The sequence below is a fragment of the Sus scrofa genome, chromosome 2 (assembly GCF_054392235.1).
Source record: "Sus scrofa isolate SSC_HxYL_T2T_F1_AM1 chromosome 2, Sscrofa_HxYL_maternal_Yorkshire_Landrace_v2.0, whole genome shotgun sequence".
In the NCBI taxonomy this organism is placed as follows: Eukaryota; Metazoa; Chordata; class Mammalia; order Artiodactyla; family Suidae; genus Sus; species Sus scrofa.
Window position 1 is genome coordinate 144686284 of NC_139384.1, and position 14733 is coordinate 144701016.

Below are 14733 nucleotides of genomic sequence, written 5' to 3' on the forward strand. Positions count from 1 at the left end.
TCAACAGCAAAAAAGCCAACAACCCAATTGAAAAATGGGCAAAAGACCTGAACAGACATTTTTCCAAGGAAGATATACAGATGGCCAACACGCACATGAAAAAATGCTCAACATCACTGATTATTAGAGAAATGCAAATCAAAACTACCATGAGGTACCACCTCACACCAGTCAGAATGGCCATCATTAATAAGTCCACAAATAACAAATGCTGGAGGGGGTGTGGAGAAAAGGAAACCTTCCTGCACTGTTGGTGGGAATATAAGCTGGTATAACCAACATGGAGATCAGTATGGAGATATCTTAGAAACTACCATATGACCCAGCAATCCCACTCTTGGGCATATATCCGGACAAAACTCTACTTAAAAAAAGACACATGGGAGTCCCCGTCGTGGCGCAGTGGTTAACGAATCCGACTAGGAACCATGAGGTTGCGGGTTCGGTCCCTGCTCTTGCTCAGTGGGTTAACGATCCGGCGTTGCCATGAGCTATGGTGTAGGTTGCAGACGCGGCTCGGATCCCGCGTTGCTGTGGCTCTGGCGTAGGCCGGTGGCTACAGCTCCGATTCAACCCCTAGCCTGGGAACCTCCATATGCCGCGGGAGCGGCCCAAGAAATAGCAACAACAACAACAACAAAAAGACAAAAAAGACAAAAAAAAAAAAAAAAAAAAAAAGACACATGCACTCTCATGTTCATTGCAGCTCTATTCACAATAGCCAAGACATGGAAACAACCTAAATGTCCATTGACAGATGATTGGATTAGGAAGATGTGCTATATATACACAATGGAATACTACTCAGCCAAAAAAAGAATGAAATAATACCACTTGCAGCAACATGGATGGAACTAGAGACTCTCATACTGAGTGAAGTAAGTCAGAAAGAGAAAGACAAATACCACATGATATCACTTATATCTGGAATCTAATGTAAGGCACAAATGAACTTTTCCACAGAAGAGAAAATCATGGACTTGGAGAATAGACTTGTGGTTGGCAAGGGGGAGCGGAAGGGGAGGGAGTGGGGTGGTTGGGGAGCTTGGGGTTAATAGATACAAACTATTACCTACAAACTATGCTACTGTGTAGCACTGGGAACTATGTCTAGTCACTTATGATGGAGCATGATCATGTGCGAAAATAGAATGTGTAAATGCATGTGTAACTGGGTCACCATGCTGTACAGTAGGAAAAAAGCTGAATTGGGGAAATAACTATTAAAAATAATAATAATAAAAAAGAAGTATAAAAAAAACAGTATAATCCACCCCAGATATATAACTAGTCTTGAAATCTGTAGCATAAATTAAAAATCCAGAGACAATGTATAGATCCCAGACACCCTCAAGCTCAGCTTCATCTCTACCCCTGCCATGTCTGGCCTGCCCCTATGCTTATACATCTATATTTAGGGTGACTATTCATCCAAACTGGAACCTTTCTGAAAGGAGAAGAGAATTCTGTTAAAGATTATGTCAGAATGACAGGTACCTACTGGGACTGTCCCAGGCAAATCAAGAGGTATGAACACCTATCTATATGCCATCCTCAGGAATATGGAATGGGAGAAAATCTGAAAGACTCAACATTTACCCAAAAGTAACTTTTACCTCGAAGTAACTGGAGGGCATTGAAAGTTTAACTCATCATTTCCCTGCTAAATAGGGTAGAGAAAGATGATCAAAGCCCTTGAGAAGTTTAGAGTAGTTATTTTAAAAAATAAATCAGGAGTTCCCTGGTGGCTCAGCAGGTTAAGGATCCAGCTCTGTCAGTGCTGTGGCTCTGGTTACTGCTGTGGTAGAGGATCATCCCTGGCGTGGGAACTGTTGTGTGCAACAGGCACAGCCTAAGTAAATAAAGCTGTATTTTCTTAATAATTTATCCTTAGAATTTTCACTGTTGTTCACCAAAGAAGACCAATTTCCCCAAGAATAACAGTAATAGATATTCTTTTCTTCAAGAATTAATCATCGTTTAGCTACAAGCATAACAAGCATAACTTTTAAAAGGCTGTCACCCTAATGCTATTCTTTTTTGATTCTACACATCTTCCCAGAGGGACAACTATGCTTTCAGTCCAGACTCTTTCCCTTATTTTCTAGGCTGCAATATCTGAATACCTGCTGGATATTTCACCTCAGAGTGCTGTAGGTATTTCAGTGTTTTCCAAACCTGTTACCACAACTCACTCATGTTTTTTCTTTTGTGTTCCTTCAGCTAGTGAATGGGTCATCATTCAGCTTCTTAAATCAGAGAGCTGGGGGTCAACTTGGACTCTATCTTCCTCCCTTAACCAATCAATGATTTAAAAAAGTTGATTATCCCTCCTGAACTGTTCTCAAATTTTCCTTCTATGCTATTCTTGCTGCTAAACTTCAGATCCTAATCATGCCTCACTTGGCATGCCATGATAGCTATCCATTCAATCTAATCACTCTTTATCCATCTTCTTCTTTGCTGCATGAGTGATCACTTTAAGACAGAAATATGATAATGCATACATCTGCAAAGGTAGGATTATAGGCAAGAATTTTGGTTGGGTAATTAAAAGTTTTACAGAAATTTTCTCTCAAAAGTATATTAATCCTAACCCCCACACACTTAGCACAAAATACCTACCTATTCTATAGGTCCCCACCAAAGAAGACAGCATTGTACTGTCTAGCATTTAATTCTGGTTAAAAAAATCTGGTTATAAGACAGCAAGAGTTGCATATGATTATTTGAAGGACACAAAATTTATCAAATAGTTATAGACATTTTCCTTGTTTCTCAAGAAGCTTAGAGACAAAGTATGGCTCAATTAAATCATCTGACTCAACTGTTATAGCCTATTTATTTTTGCTCTATTACATTTTCAATCTATAGCTCCTATTAAAAATTAGGAGTTCCCATTGTGGCTTAGCAGTAACAAACCTGACTAGTATACATGAGGATGCAGGTTCAATCCCTGGCCACACTCAATGGGTTAAGGATCCCACGTTGCTGTGAGCTGTGGTGTAGGTTGCAGATGCAGCCTGGATACTGTGTGGCTGTGGTATAGGCCAGCAGCTGCAGCTCAATTCAACCCTTAGCCTGGGAACTTCTAAATGCCACAGGTATGGTTCTAAAAAAAGGAAAATAAGTAAATAAACAAAGAAAGTATCCATTTTAAAAAATAAATACTTTGACCATTTTTAAATTGTTTTTTTTTGTCCTTTTATTTTGAATTCTAAGAGTTCTTTATATATTATGGAAATAAATCCCTTATCAAATACATGATGTGTAAATATTTTCTCCTATTCTGTATATTGTATTTTCACTTTCTTGATGGTGTCTTTTGATTTTGCTTTTAAATTTACATTAATTTTGCATAAGTTCTTTTAAACTTTAAAGAGTAGGTGTTAAAAGGAATTCATTGTATTTTACAGTCCTACAGAAAATCTTTCAAAGGCTCTCATGACATTCAGGAAAAAATAAAAACACCAGCCTTTAAAACCATTTATGATCCAGAATATAACCACCTCCTTGAATGTCTCCCTCATATATCCTACCCTTCAGTCTACTTGCCCTGAACCAAACTTATTTTCCCCAAGTAATACGTTTATCCTCAGTCTTCCCCATCTTTTTTTTTTTTTTTTTTAAGGCTGTACCTGCAACCTACAAAAATTCCTGGGCCAGGGATCAAACCCATGCCACAGCAGCAACCCGAGTGGCAGCAGCAACAACAATGGATCCTTAACCCATTGAGCCACCAGGGAACTCCAGTCTTCCCATCTTCATAAACGGCAACTCCATCCTTCCTGATGCCTAAGCCAAAACTGTCAGGTTAGCCTTGACTACTTTTATACTTCACTACTCAGCCCTTTAATGGATCCTGTTAGTTCTGTTTTCCAAATATATCCAGGGGACACACAATTTTTGGAGACATTATCCCACTGTGTTGCTCTTTGCCTGGCAAAGTAATAAAGCTATTTTTTTCTCCTCTACCCCCCACCCCCAAATATCCAAAATCTGACTTCTAACTATCTCTCCTCTTGCCACTCTGGTCCATACTTAAGTATCTCTTGCCCACATTAGGGTAGCACTTTCCTAACTACAACCTCTTTAATTCCTTGCCCCTTCATGTCTGTTCTCAAGAGAGCAGATAGGGTGACTCTTTCAAAACATAAATCATATCATACCATATCATCCTTTTAAACCCTTCAAAGGCCTTTCAGTTCTCTTATATTTACCTGAAATGCTTTGTATGATCTGGCCTCTTGTTTCTTCCACTTCATCTCCTAACTTATTCCTCTCTCACCTCACACCAGGAACCCAGGCCTTCTTGCCTCAGGGCATGGCTCCAGCTATTCACTCTTAGAATGTTCTCTCTCTCTCTCTTTTTTAGCCATATCTGCAGTATGCAGAACTTCCCAGGTCAGGGATCAAACCTGAGCCACAGCAGTAACCTGATCCACTGTAGTGACAATGCCAAGTCCTTAACTGCTGGGCCCCCGGGGAACTCCAAGAATGCTCTTTTTGCCAATGAGTTACATAGCTTCCTCTCTTCCTTTAGGTCTCTGCTCAAATGCTACTTTTTCAGTGGTGACTCAAAAACCACACTACTTAAAAGAACAAACCTCTATCCCAATATTCCTTATCTTATCTTCCTTATCTTGCTTTATTTTTGTCCACAGCATTCACTACCATATAGCATAGTATAAATTTACTTGCTTATGTATTTATTGTCCATCTTCTCCAATAAGAATGTGGTCTCAATGAAGGCAGAGATTTTGTTTTTAATCAATTTTGTTCATTACAGCAACTAGAGAGGTAAATATATCTCCAGCCATCAGAACAGTTATGGCATGCAGTGAGTCCTCAACAATACCAAGTAAAAAAGTAAATGAATTTGTGGGTTCACAATCATACTTGCTACATTACTATTAGAACACAAAGGTTTTTAAAAGCAGAACAATGTTATAAAAATGTTAGTTCTTACATATTTCTATGGCATTTTTGATAGTCTTCTGAAGAGGTACCTAGGAAAGGAAAAAAAAATCTATTAGAAATACATGTCAGGGGAGGAGGTATCAAGATTGTAGGAGAACATGGAGCTCCCCTCCCTTAGCAAACATATCAAAAATACATCTACGGGAGTTCCCGTCGTGGCGCAGTGGTTAACGAATCCAACTAGGAACCATGAGGTTGCGGGTTCGGTCCCTGCCCTTGCTCAGTGGGTTAACGATCCAGCGTTGCCGTGAGCTGTGGTGTAGGTTGCAGACGCGGCTCGGATCCTGCATTGCTGTGCCTCTGGCGTAGGCCGGTGACTACAGCTCCGATTCAACCCCTAGCCTGGGAACCTCCATATGCCACGGGAGCGGCCCAAGAAATAGCAACAACAACAACAACAACAACAAAAGACAAAAAGACAAAAAGACAAAAAAAAAAAATACATCTACGTATGGAAAAATTCTCATGGGAACCTAACTCTAAACTGGCAGAAAAAATTCCTATATAAACAAAGCTGCCAGAAAGATCTCCACATAACCAGTGTGGATGGAAAAAAAGGCACTGAGTTGGGACCTATGTCCTTGGGAGGGATCTGTAAGGAAGAAAAGGTTCACACTGGGTGGACCCTCACCCTGGGGAGTGAGCAGGTCAAGCTACAACCTGGGCATCACAGTCTCGGGGTCCTGTGCAGAGGAGAAAAGCCCTCTTGTTTGCAAGGAAATCCATTGAGAGAGACAGAAGAGTTGGAAAAGCCAAGACTACTTATGAGGAGTACTCACATGCTGCCATCAGGGTAGAGAGAGCCTCATGACACTTCCCAACCCAAAGGGGAAGGCACTCTGGCCCCAGACTGACAGAAGTTCTGGGCAAAGACGTGGTCTAGCTACCTAGGGACAGACTAGGGTGTCTGGGGTGTGATCTGGGTGGAGCTGAGGTGGGCACTGTTAGTGAGTGCACGAGGTGGGGTCAAAATAGCGTGCAGTGGCTACGTGCTGACCCCTGATCACAGAGGCCCCAGGAAAAGGCTCAATCTGGCTAAGCAGAGACAACCCAAAAGGCCTGGGGTACAATCCAGGTGGAACCGTGGAGGCCACTATCAGCACTCAGGAACAGGCAGCACTTCCTCTCCCAGCTCCATCTACCCCAAACCACACCTCTGTGGCAGATCCAGGCAGACAGGTCCGTGGAAAGGTCTGCCACAAAGGCAGTCCAGGCATCAGGTGGCAACAAAGTCTCCTAGTTCCTGTGGTCACAATACCCTGACTCCCAGGCCCAGCCTACATCACACCATGGTCTTGCACTAAATCTGGGATAAACACAAGAGAGAAAGGGATGTGATTGTGAGCTTCTTCTGAGCAAAACTACACAGGCAGTGCACAGGTTCTCTGTGACCCAATGGGCCTCACTTGTTCAGCAATATCTCCTTTGGGGCAGGGCATGCACTCAAGGGCCTGATCAAAACGCAACCCTCAGAGCTTATAATCCAAAAACTAGGACGCAGACCCTGACTCCAACAGGATGGTGACAGCCAATGAGCAGAGAGGAAGTTCCATCTTGCATTCTGCATAGGCTCTAGATACCCCAGAACCAAAACCTGTCTTAAGGGAATAACAGCCAGCACCATCTGAAGAAGGACATGGCTGGTACAAAACCAACCCTTGCATCAAAAAGACTGGACATACCCAGTCTGGACCAGGATGCTCCCACATAAAAACAGCATTCAAGACTGCAGTAAATTAGGTTGTGATGATGGTTGTACAACAATAAATATAATAAAATTTATTGAATTATTTTTAAAAAGACCACAGTAGATAACTATTTCTCTTAAATTCACAGAGACAGAGAAAGTGAAGTAAAAATGAAAAGGCATAGGAACTTCTTCCAATTTAAAGAACAGAGAATGACCCTATAAGAAAAAACAATGAAACAGAACTCACCAGTTTACTGGACCCTACATTTTAAAAAGTGGTAATAAAAAGGCTAATGGAATTGAGAAAAATTATCGATAGAAATGCAAATAATTGTAACAAGGAACTAGAAATTATAAAAAACAAATCAAGTGAAAATAGACAATTCAATTGCCAAGATAAAAACCAATATATACACAATGAATAGCAGGCTAACGACATAAAAGGACAAATAAGTAATCTGGAAAATAGAATAATAGAAAATCACCCAATCAGAACAGCAGACAGAAAGGCAAATGAAAAAATTGAAAGCAGAGTTCCTGTTGTGGCTCATTGGATTAAGAATCCGACTAGTATCCATGAGGATGTGGGTTTAATCTTTGGCCTCGCTCAGTAGGTTAAGGATTCCTCATTGTCACAAGCTGTGACATAAGTTGCAGATGCAGCTTGGATCTGGCATTGCTGTGGCTGTGGTATAGGCCGGCAGCTGCAGCTCTGATTAGACTCCTGGCCTGGGAACTTCCATATGCTGCAGGTGCAGCCCTAAAAAGATTAAAAAAAAAAAAAAAGGAAGCACATATGGGATCCATGGGATAATATAAAATGTACCAATTTATACATAATAGAGGTTCTAGAAGGAACAGAGAGAGAGAGGTGGATTGGAAATACATTTGAAGACATTACAGCTGAAAATTTCCTAAACCTAAAGAAGAAAACAGATATTCAGCTACGGGAAGCACTGAGGGGTTCAAACAAAATGGACCCAAAGAGACCCACACCAAGACATATCATAATCAAAATGGCAAAAGTTAATGAAAAAGAGGATTCTCAAGGTAGCAAAAGAAAAACAAAGAGTCAGTTACAAAGGAACCCCCATAAACTATCAGCTGATTTATCTGCAGAAGCGCTGCAGGCCAAAAGAAGGTGGGATACTATATTCAAAGTCCTGAGAGGGAAAAATCTGCAACCTAAGATACTCTACCCAACAAGAGTAACATTTAGAATAGGAGAGAGAAAGAATTTCTCAGACAAGCAGTAAATAAAAGAATTCAACAACTGAACCTAGTCTAAAAGAAATATTGAAAGGTCTTTTCTAAATATCAAAAAATCAAGAACCTATAGGGAGGGGAAAAATCACACTAGGAAAGGCAAATATATAAAAAGATTGATGATCACTTAAATAAGTCAGTACATAGAGTAAAAAAAATACAAAATTGTGTAAAATTGATTATAACTACAATTAACAACAAAAGGATAAGCATGAAGATGCAAAATAGAACATTAAAATCACACAATGTAAGGGAGGGGAGTACAAAAAGTAGATATTTTAGAATGTGTTTGAACTTGTAGGACAATCAGTTTAAAGCAAGTAGAAATAATTGTGGGTAAACATACTTGTAATCCATGGTAATCACAAATCAAAAACATACAAATAATACACAAACATCAAGAAAATAAGATACTCAGGAATGCTGCAAAAGAAAATCATCAAACCACAAAAGGAAAAAGAGAAAGAAAAATGAACAAAGAAGAACTACAAGAACAACTATAAAACAAGAATTAAAATGGCAATAATATACACCTATCAATAATTACTTTAAACATTAATGTACTAAATGTTCCTGTTAAAAGACATAGAGTGGCAGGAGTTCCCGTCGTGGCACAGTGGTTAACGAATCTGACTAGGAACCATGAGGTTGTGGGTTCGATCCCTGGCCTCGCTCAGTGGGTTAAGGATCCGGCGTTGCCATGAGCTGTGGTGTAGGTCACAGACGCAGTTCGGATCTGGTGTTGCTGTGGCTGTGGTGTAGGCCGGTGGCTACAGCTCCGATTAGACCCCTAGCATGGGAATCTCTGTATGCCACGGGAGAAGCCCTGGAGGAGGCAAAAAGACCAAAAAAGAAAAAAAAAAAAGACATAGAGTGGCATACCGACAAAAAACAAGAACCTACAATATGCTGTCTACCAGAGTTTCACTTCAGAGTGAAAGATACTCACACAGACTGAAAGTGAGGGAATGGAAAAAGATACTTCATGCAAACACAAATGACAAGAAAGCTGGGACAGCAATACTTAGACAAAATAGACTTTAAAACAAAATTCATAAAGAAAGACAAAGAAGAGCATTATGTCATGGTGAAGGGATCAATACAAGAAGAAGAAATTATACTCATTAACATATATGCACCCAATATAGGCATACCTAAATATATATTACAAATACTAACAGACACAAAGGGAGAAATGGATAATAATACAATATTAGTAGGAGACTTTAGCCCCCCACTGTCATCAATGGACAGATCACTCAGATGGAAAATTAATGAGCCAACAGACTTCCTAAATGACATCTACAGAACTCTACAGCCAAAGAAACCATAATATACACTCTTCTCAAGCATGCATAGAATGTTCTCCAGTATAGACTACACATATTAGGTCAGAAAACAAGCCCCAACAAACTTAAGAAGTCAGAAATTATTTCAAGCATCTTTTCTGACCACAATGGTATTAAACTAGAAATCAACCACAGAAGGAAAAATGGGAAAAGAAAAAACACACAAAGACTAAACAATATGCCCTAAAAAACCAATGGGTCAATGATGAAATCAAAGAAGAAATCAGAAAATACTTCAAGACAAATGAAAATGAAAACATAACCATATAAAATCTATGATATATACAGCAAAAGCAGTTCTAAGAGGGAAGTTCAGGAGTTCCTGCTGTGGTGCAATTGGATCAGCAGCGTCTCTGCAGCACCAGGACAAGGGTCCAGGCCCAGGCCAACCACAGTGGATTGGGGAATCCAGCACTGCCGCAGCTGCACCATGAGTTGCAACTGTAGCTCAGAACTGATCCCTGGCCCAGGGTAACAAAAAAAAAAAAGTGAAAAAAAGAGGAGGTTCACAGTCATACAGGCTTCCTCAAGAAACAAGAAAAATATCAGTTAACACCCTAACTTACTACTTAAAAGAATTAAAGAAGAAGAAGAACAAACAAAACCCAATGTCAGCAGAAGATAGGAAATTATAAAGATCAGAGAGGAAATAAGTAAAATAGAGATCAAAAAATAATAGAAAAGATGAATTAAACACAAGAGCTGGTTTTTTGAAAAGATAAACAAAATCAACAAATATCTAGCCAGGCTTACAAAGAAAAGAGAACCTAAAGTAACTGATATCACAGAAATACAAAAAATAATAAAAACATACTATGACCAGTTATAAGCCAAAAAACTGGGCAACTGAGGAGAAATGGACAAGTTTTTAGAAACATACAGCCTGCCAAAACTGAGTTAAGAAGAAACAGATATTTTTAAAAAAACTGATCACTAGAAATGAGACAGAACCTATAATTTAAAAAACTCATTGAGGAGTTTCTGTAGTGGCTCAGCAGTTAGCAAACCCAACTGGCATCCATGAGGACACGGATTCGATCCCTGGCATTGCTCAGTAGGTTAAGGATCTTGCGTTGCCGTGAGCTGTGGTGTGGGTTGCAGATGCGGCTTGGATTCTGTGTTGCTGTGGCTGTGCTATAGGCCAGCAGCTACAGCTCCGATTGGACCCCTGGCCTGGGAAACTCCATGTGCCATGGGTGCAGCCCTAAAAAGACAAAAAGACAAAAAAAAAAAAAAAAAGTCCAGAACAAAACAGCTTCCCTGAGGAATTATACAAATTATACAAATATACAAAAAACTAATATCTATCCTTCTCAAACTATTCCAAAAAAGTGAAGAGAAGGGAATACTTCTAAATTAATGCTGTGAGGCCATCATCACCCTGATAACAAAACCAGATAAAGATACTACAAAAAAAAAAAAAGAAAATTATAGGCCAATATTTTTGATGAATAAAGAGCCAAAAATTGGGAGTTCCTGTTGTGGCTCAGCAGGTTACTAACCCAACTAGCATCCATAAGGATGCAAGTTCGATCCCTGACCTCACTCAGTGGGTTAAGAATCTGGCATTGCTGTGAGCTGTGGCATAGGTCATAGACATGGCTCAGATCCTGCCTTGCTGTGGCTCTGGCTGTGGCCAGCAGCTGCAGCTCCAATTCGACCCCTAACCTGGGAACTTCCATATGCCATACCTGTAGTCCTAAGAAGCAGAAAAAAATAAAGGAGGCAAAAACACTCAACAAAATATTAGTAAACCAAGTCCAGCAATACAAAAAAAAAAAAAAAAAAAAAAAGATCATACATCACAATCAAACTGGATTCAATCCAGGGTTGTAAGGATGGTTCCATATATACAAATCAACCAACATCATATACCACATTAACAAAAGAGAAGACAAAAACCACATGATCACCTCAATAGACAAAGAAAAGGCATTTTACAAAATTCAACATCCGTTCATGATTTAAAAAACTCTCATTCAAAACAAACGAACAAACAAAAAACAAAAAACAAAACCCCTCTCATTCAAGTGGGCACGGATGGAACATATCCCAACCTAATAAAAGCTATCTATGACAAACCCACAGCCAACATAATACTGAACAGTGAAAACCTGAATGCCTTCCCACTAAATTCAGGAAGAAGACAAGGGTGCCCACTCTCAGCATTTCTATTCAACATAGTATTGGAATTTCTAGGCACATCAATCAGATAAGAAAAATAAATAAAAGGTATCTAAGTAGAAGGGAAGAGGTAAAACTACAGATGACATAATACTCTGTATAAACAACTCAAAAGTCACCACACAAAAACTATTAGAACTAATTAATTCAGCAAGGTAGCAGGGTACAGGATTAATATATAATAATATACTGCATTTCTTTACACTAGTAATGAAATACCTGTAAGAGAAAGTAAAAAGTCTTATTAAAAATCACATCAAAAAAACACCTAAGAATAAATTTAGCTGAGAAGGTGAAAGACCTATATGCTAAAAACTATAAAACACTGATTAAGGAAAGTGAAGATGAATTTACAAAATGAAAAGATACCTCATGTTCTTGCACTGGAAGAATTCATATTGTTAAAATATCCATACAACCCAAGGCCATCTACAGATTTAATGCAACCCCTATCAAAATGCCCATGACATTTTTCACAGAACAAGAACAAATAATCCAAAAATTCATATGGAACCACAAGACCAATACTGCCAAAGCAAACCTGATAAAAAAGAACAAAGCAGGAGGCTTAACCCTTTCAGACTTCAGACAATACTACAAAGCTACAGTAATCAAAACAGCTTGGTACTGGCACAAAAAGAGACATATAGATCAATGGAACAGAATAGAAAACTGAGAAATAAATTCACACATCCATGGTCAATTAATCTACAATAAAGGAGGCAAGAATACGTAATGAAGAAAAGAGTCTCTTCAACAGTGGTGCTGGTAAAGCTGGATAGCTACATGTAAATAGAACGCTTCCTCACACCATATACAAAAATAAACTCAAAATGGTTTAAAGACATAAATATAAAACATAACAACATTAAAACTCCTAGAAGAGAACATAGGCAAAACATTCTTGGACATTAATCACAGCAATATCTTCTAAGATTAGATGCCTAAGGCAAAAGAAATCAAAACAAAAACAAACAAATTGAGCCTAATTAAACTTAAAGCTTTTGAACATCAAAGGAAACCATAAACAAAATGAAAAGACAACCACAGAATGGGGGAAATATTTGCAAATGACATGACTAACAAGAGCTTAATATCCAATAAACACACACAGGTCATGGAACTAATATCAAAAAACAAACTCAAATCAAAAAATGGGCAGAAAGGGAGTTCTCGTCGTGACTCAGAGGTTAATGAATCCGACTGGGAACCATGAGCTTGCGGGTTCCATCCCTGGCCTCACTCAGTGGGTTAAGGATCTGGCATTGCCATGAGCTGTGGTATAGATTGCAGACTTGGCTTGGATCCTGCGTTGTTGTGGCTCTGGCGTAGGCCGGCTACTACAGCTCCGATTAGACCCCTAACCTGGGACCCTCCATATGCCATGAGTGCGGCACTAGAAAAAAACAAAAAAATAAATAAAATTAAAGAATGGGCAGAAGACCTAAATAGACATTTTTACAAAGAAGACACATGGCCAACAAGCACATGAAAAGATGCTCAACATCACAAATTATTAGAGAAATACAAATCAAAAACACAGTGAGATATTACTTCACATTTGTCAGAGTGGGTATCATGAAAAAGTCTACCAAAAATGCTGGAGATGGTGTGGAGAAAAGGAAACCTGCTATACTGTTGGTAGGAATGTAAACTGGTAGAGCTACTACAGAAAACTGTAAAAACTTAAAATCGAGATACCATTCAATCCTGCAATCCCACTCCTGGGTATACATTCAGAAAAGATGAAAACTCTACTTCAAAAAGATACATGCACCCTGATGTTCACTGAAGCACTATGTACAATAGCCAAGACATGGAAGCAACCTAAATGTCTAACGACAAGAATAAAGAAGATGTAATATGTATATATTAACCTAATCCTAACCCTAACCCCTAACCCTAACCCCAACCCCCCCACATACACAATGGAATATTATTCGGCCATAAAATAACGCCATCTGCAACAACATGGATGGACCTGGAGATTATCACACAAATGAAGTAAGTCGAACAGAGAAAAACATTATCAGGAGTTCCCTTTTGTTGCAGAAGGTTAAGGATCCAGTGTTGTCCCATCAGTGGCTTGCGTTGCTGCTGGGGTGCAGGTTTGATCCCTGGCCTGGGAACTTCCATGTGCCATGAGTGTGGCAAATAAATAAATAAATAAATAAATAAATAAATAAATAAATAAATAAAAAGGGAGACAGAGAAATATCATATGATATCATTTATATGTGGAATTTAAAAAAAATGACAAAATGAATTGATTTACAAAACATAAAGATTCTTAAAACAAACTTATGGTTACCAAAGGGGAAATATGGTGGAAAGGGATAAATTAGGAGTTTGGGATTAACATAAACACACTACTATATATAAAATAGATAACCAACCAAGATCTACTATTTAGCACAAGGAACTATACTCAGTATTCTGTAATAACCTATATAGGAAAATCATCTGAAAAAGAATGGATATATGTATATGTGTATATATATTACCGAATCACTTTGCTATACACCTGAAACATAACATTGTAAATCGACAATACTCTAATAATTTTTTTTTATTTTCTTATTTTATTTTGTCTTTTTAGGGCTACACCTGCAGCATATGGGGGTTCCCAGGCAAGGGGTTGAATCAGAGCTGTAGCCGCCACCCTACGCCACAGCCACAGCAACATCAGATCCGAGCCACCTCTGTGACCTACACCACAGCTCATGGCAATGCCATATCCTTAACCCACTGAGTGAGGCCAGGGATTGAACCTGCATCCTCATGGATACTAGTCAGATTTATTTCCTCTGAGCCATGATGGGAACTCCTAAATTTTTTTTTAAACTGAGAATTTTCTTCATCTCTGTGCTTCACACTGTTCCTGAGTGTGAACTGTTCCTCAGCACTGTTCCTCCAAACAGCTTCTTTGTCTCATCAAGCAAGAGAGGGAACAGACAATAAACAGACACCCGGGTACTTTCCTCAAGATTAAACAGGGGCTATCATTGTGACATATTTGTTTCAATTATCTTTTAAGAAATAAATACAATATGGGAGTTCCCGTCATGGCGCAGTGGTTAACGAATCCGACTAGGAACCATGAGGTTGCGGGTTCGGTCCCTGCCCTTGCTCAGTGGGTTAACGATCCGGCGTTGCCGTGAGCTGTGGTGTAGGTTGCAGACGCGGATCGGATCACGCATTGCTGTGGCTCTGGTGTAGGCCGGTGGCTACAGCTCCGATTCAACCCCTAGCCTGGGAACCTCC

The 14733-nt window shown here is 39.3% G+C and overlaps 1 protein-coding gene across 9 annotated transcripts in view; it reads right to left on the bottom strand.

The window, feature by feature from the left end:
* Nucleotides 1-14733, bottom strand: part of MEIKIN (meiotic kinetochore factor) — a 102969-nt gene that overhangs the window by 62401 nt on the left and 25835 nt on the right. For all 9 annotated transcript variants that reach the window (XR_014838767.1, XM_085014554.1, XM_085014552.1 and 6 more), the window contains one exon: nucleotides 4970-5009. Coding sequence is in view for 8 of the 9 variants with exons in the window: in XM_085014554.1 (XP_084870680.1) it covers nucleotides 4970-5009 (40 nt within the window). In the remaining variant the exon portion in view is untranslated. The remainder of the gene's footprint in view (nucleotides 1-4969; nucleotides 5010-14733) is intronic.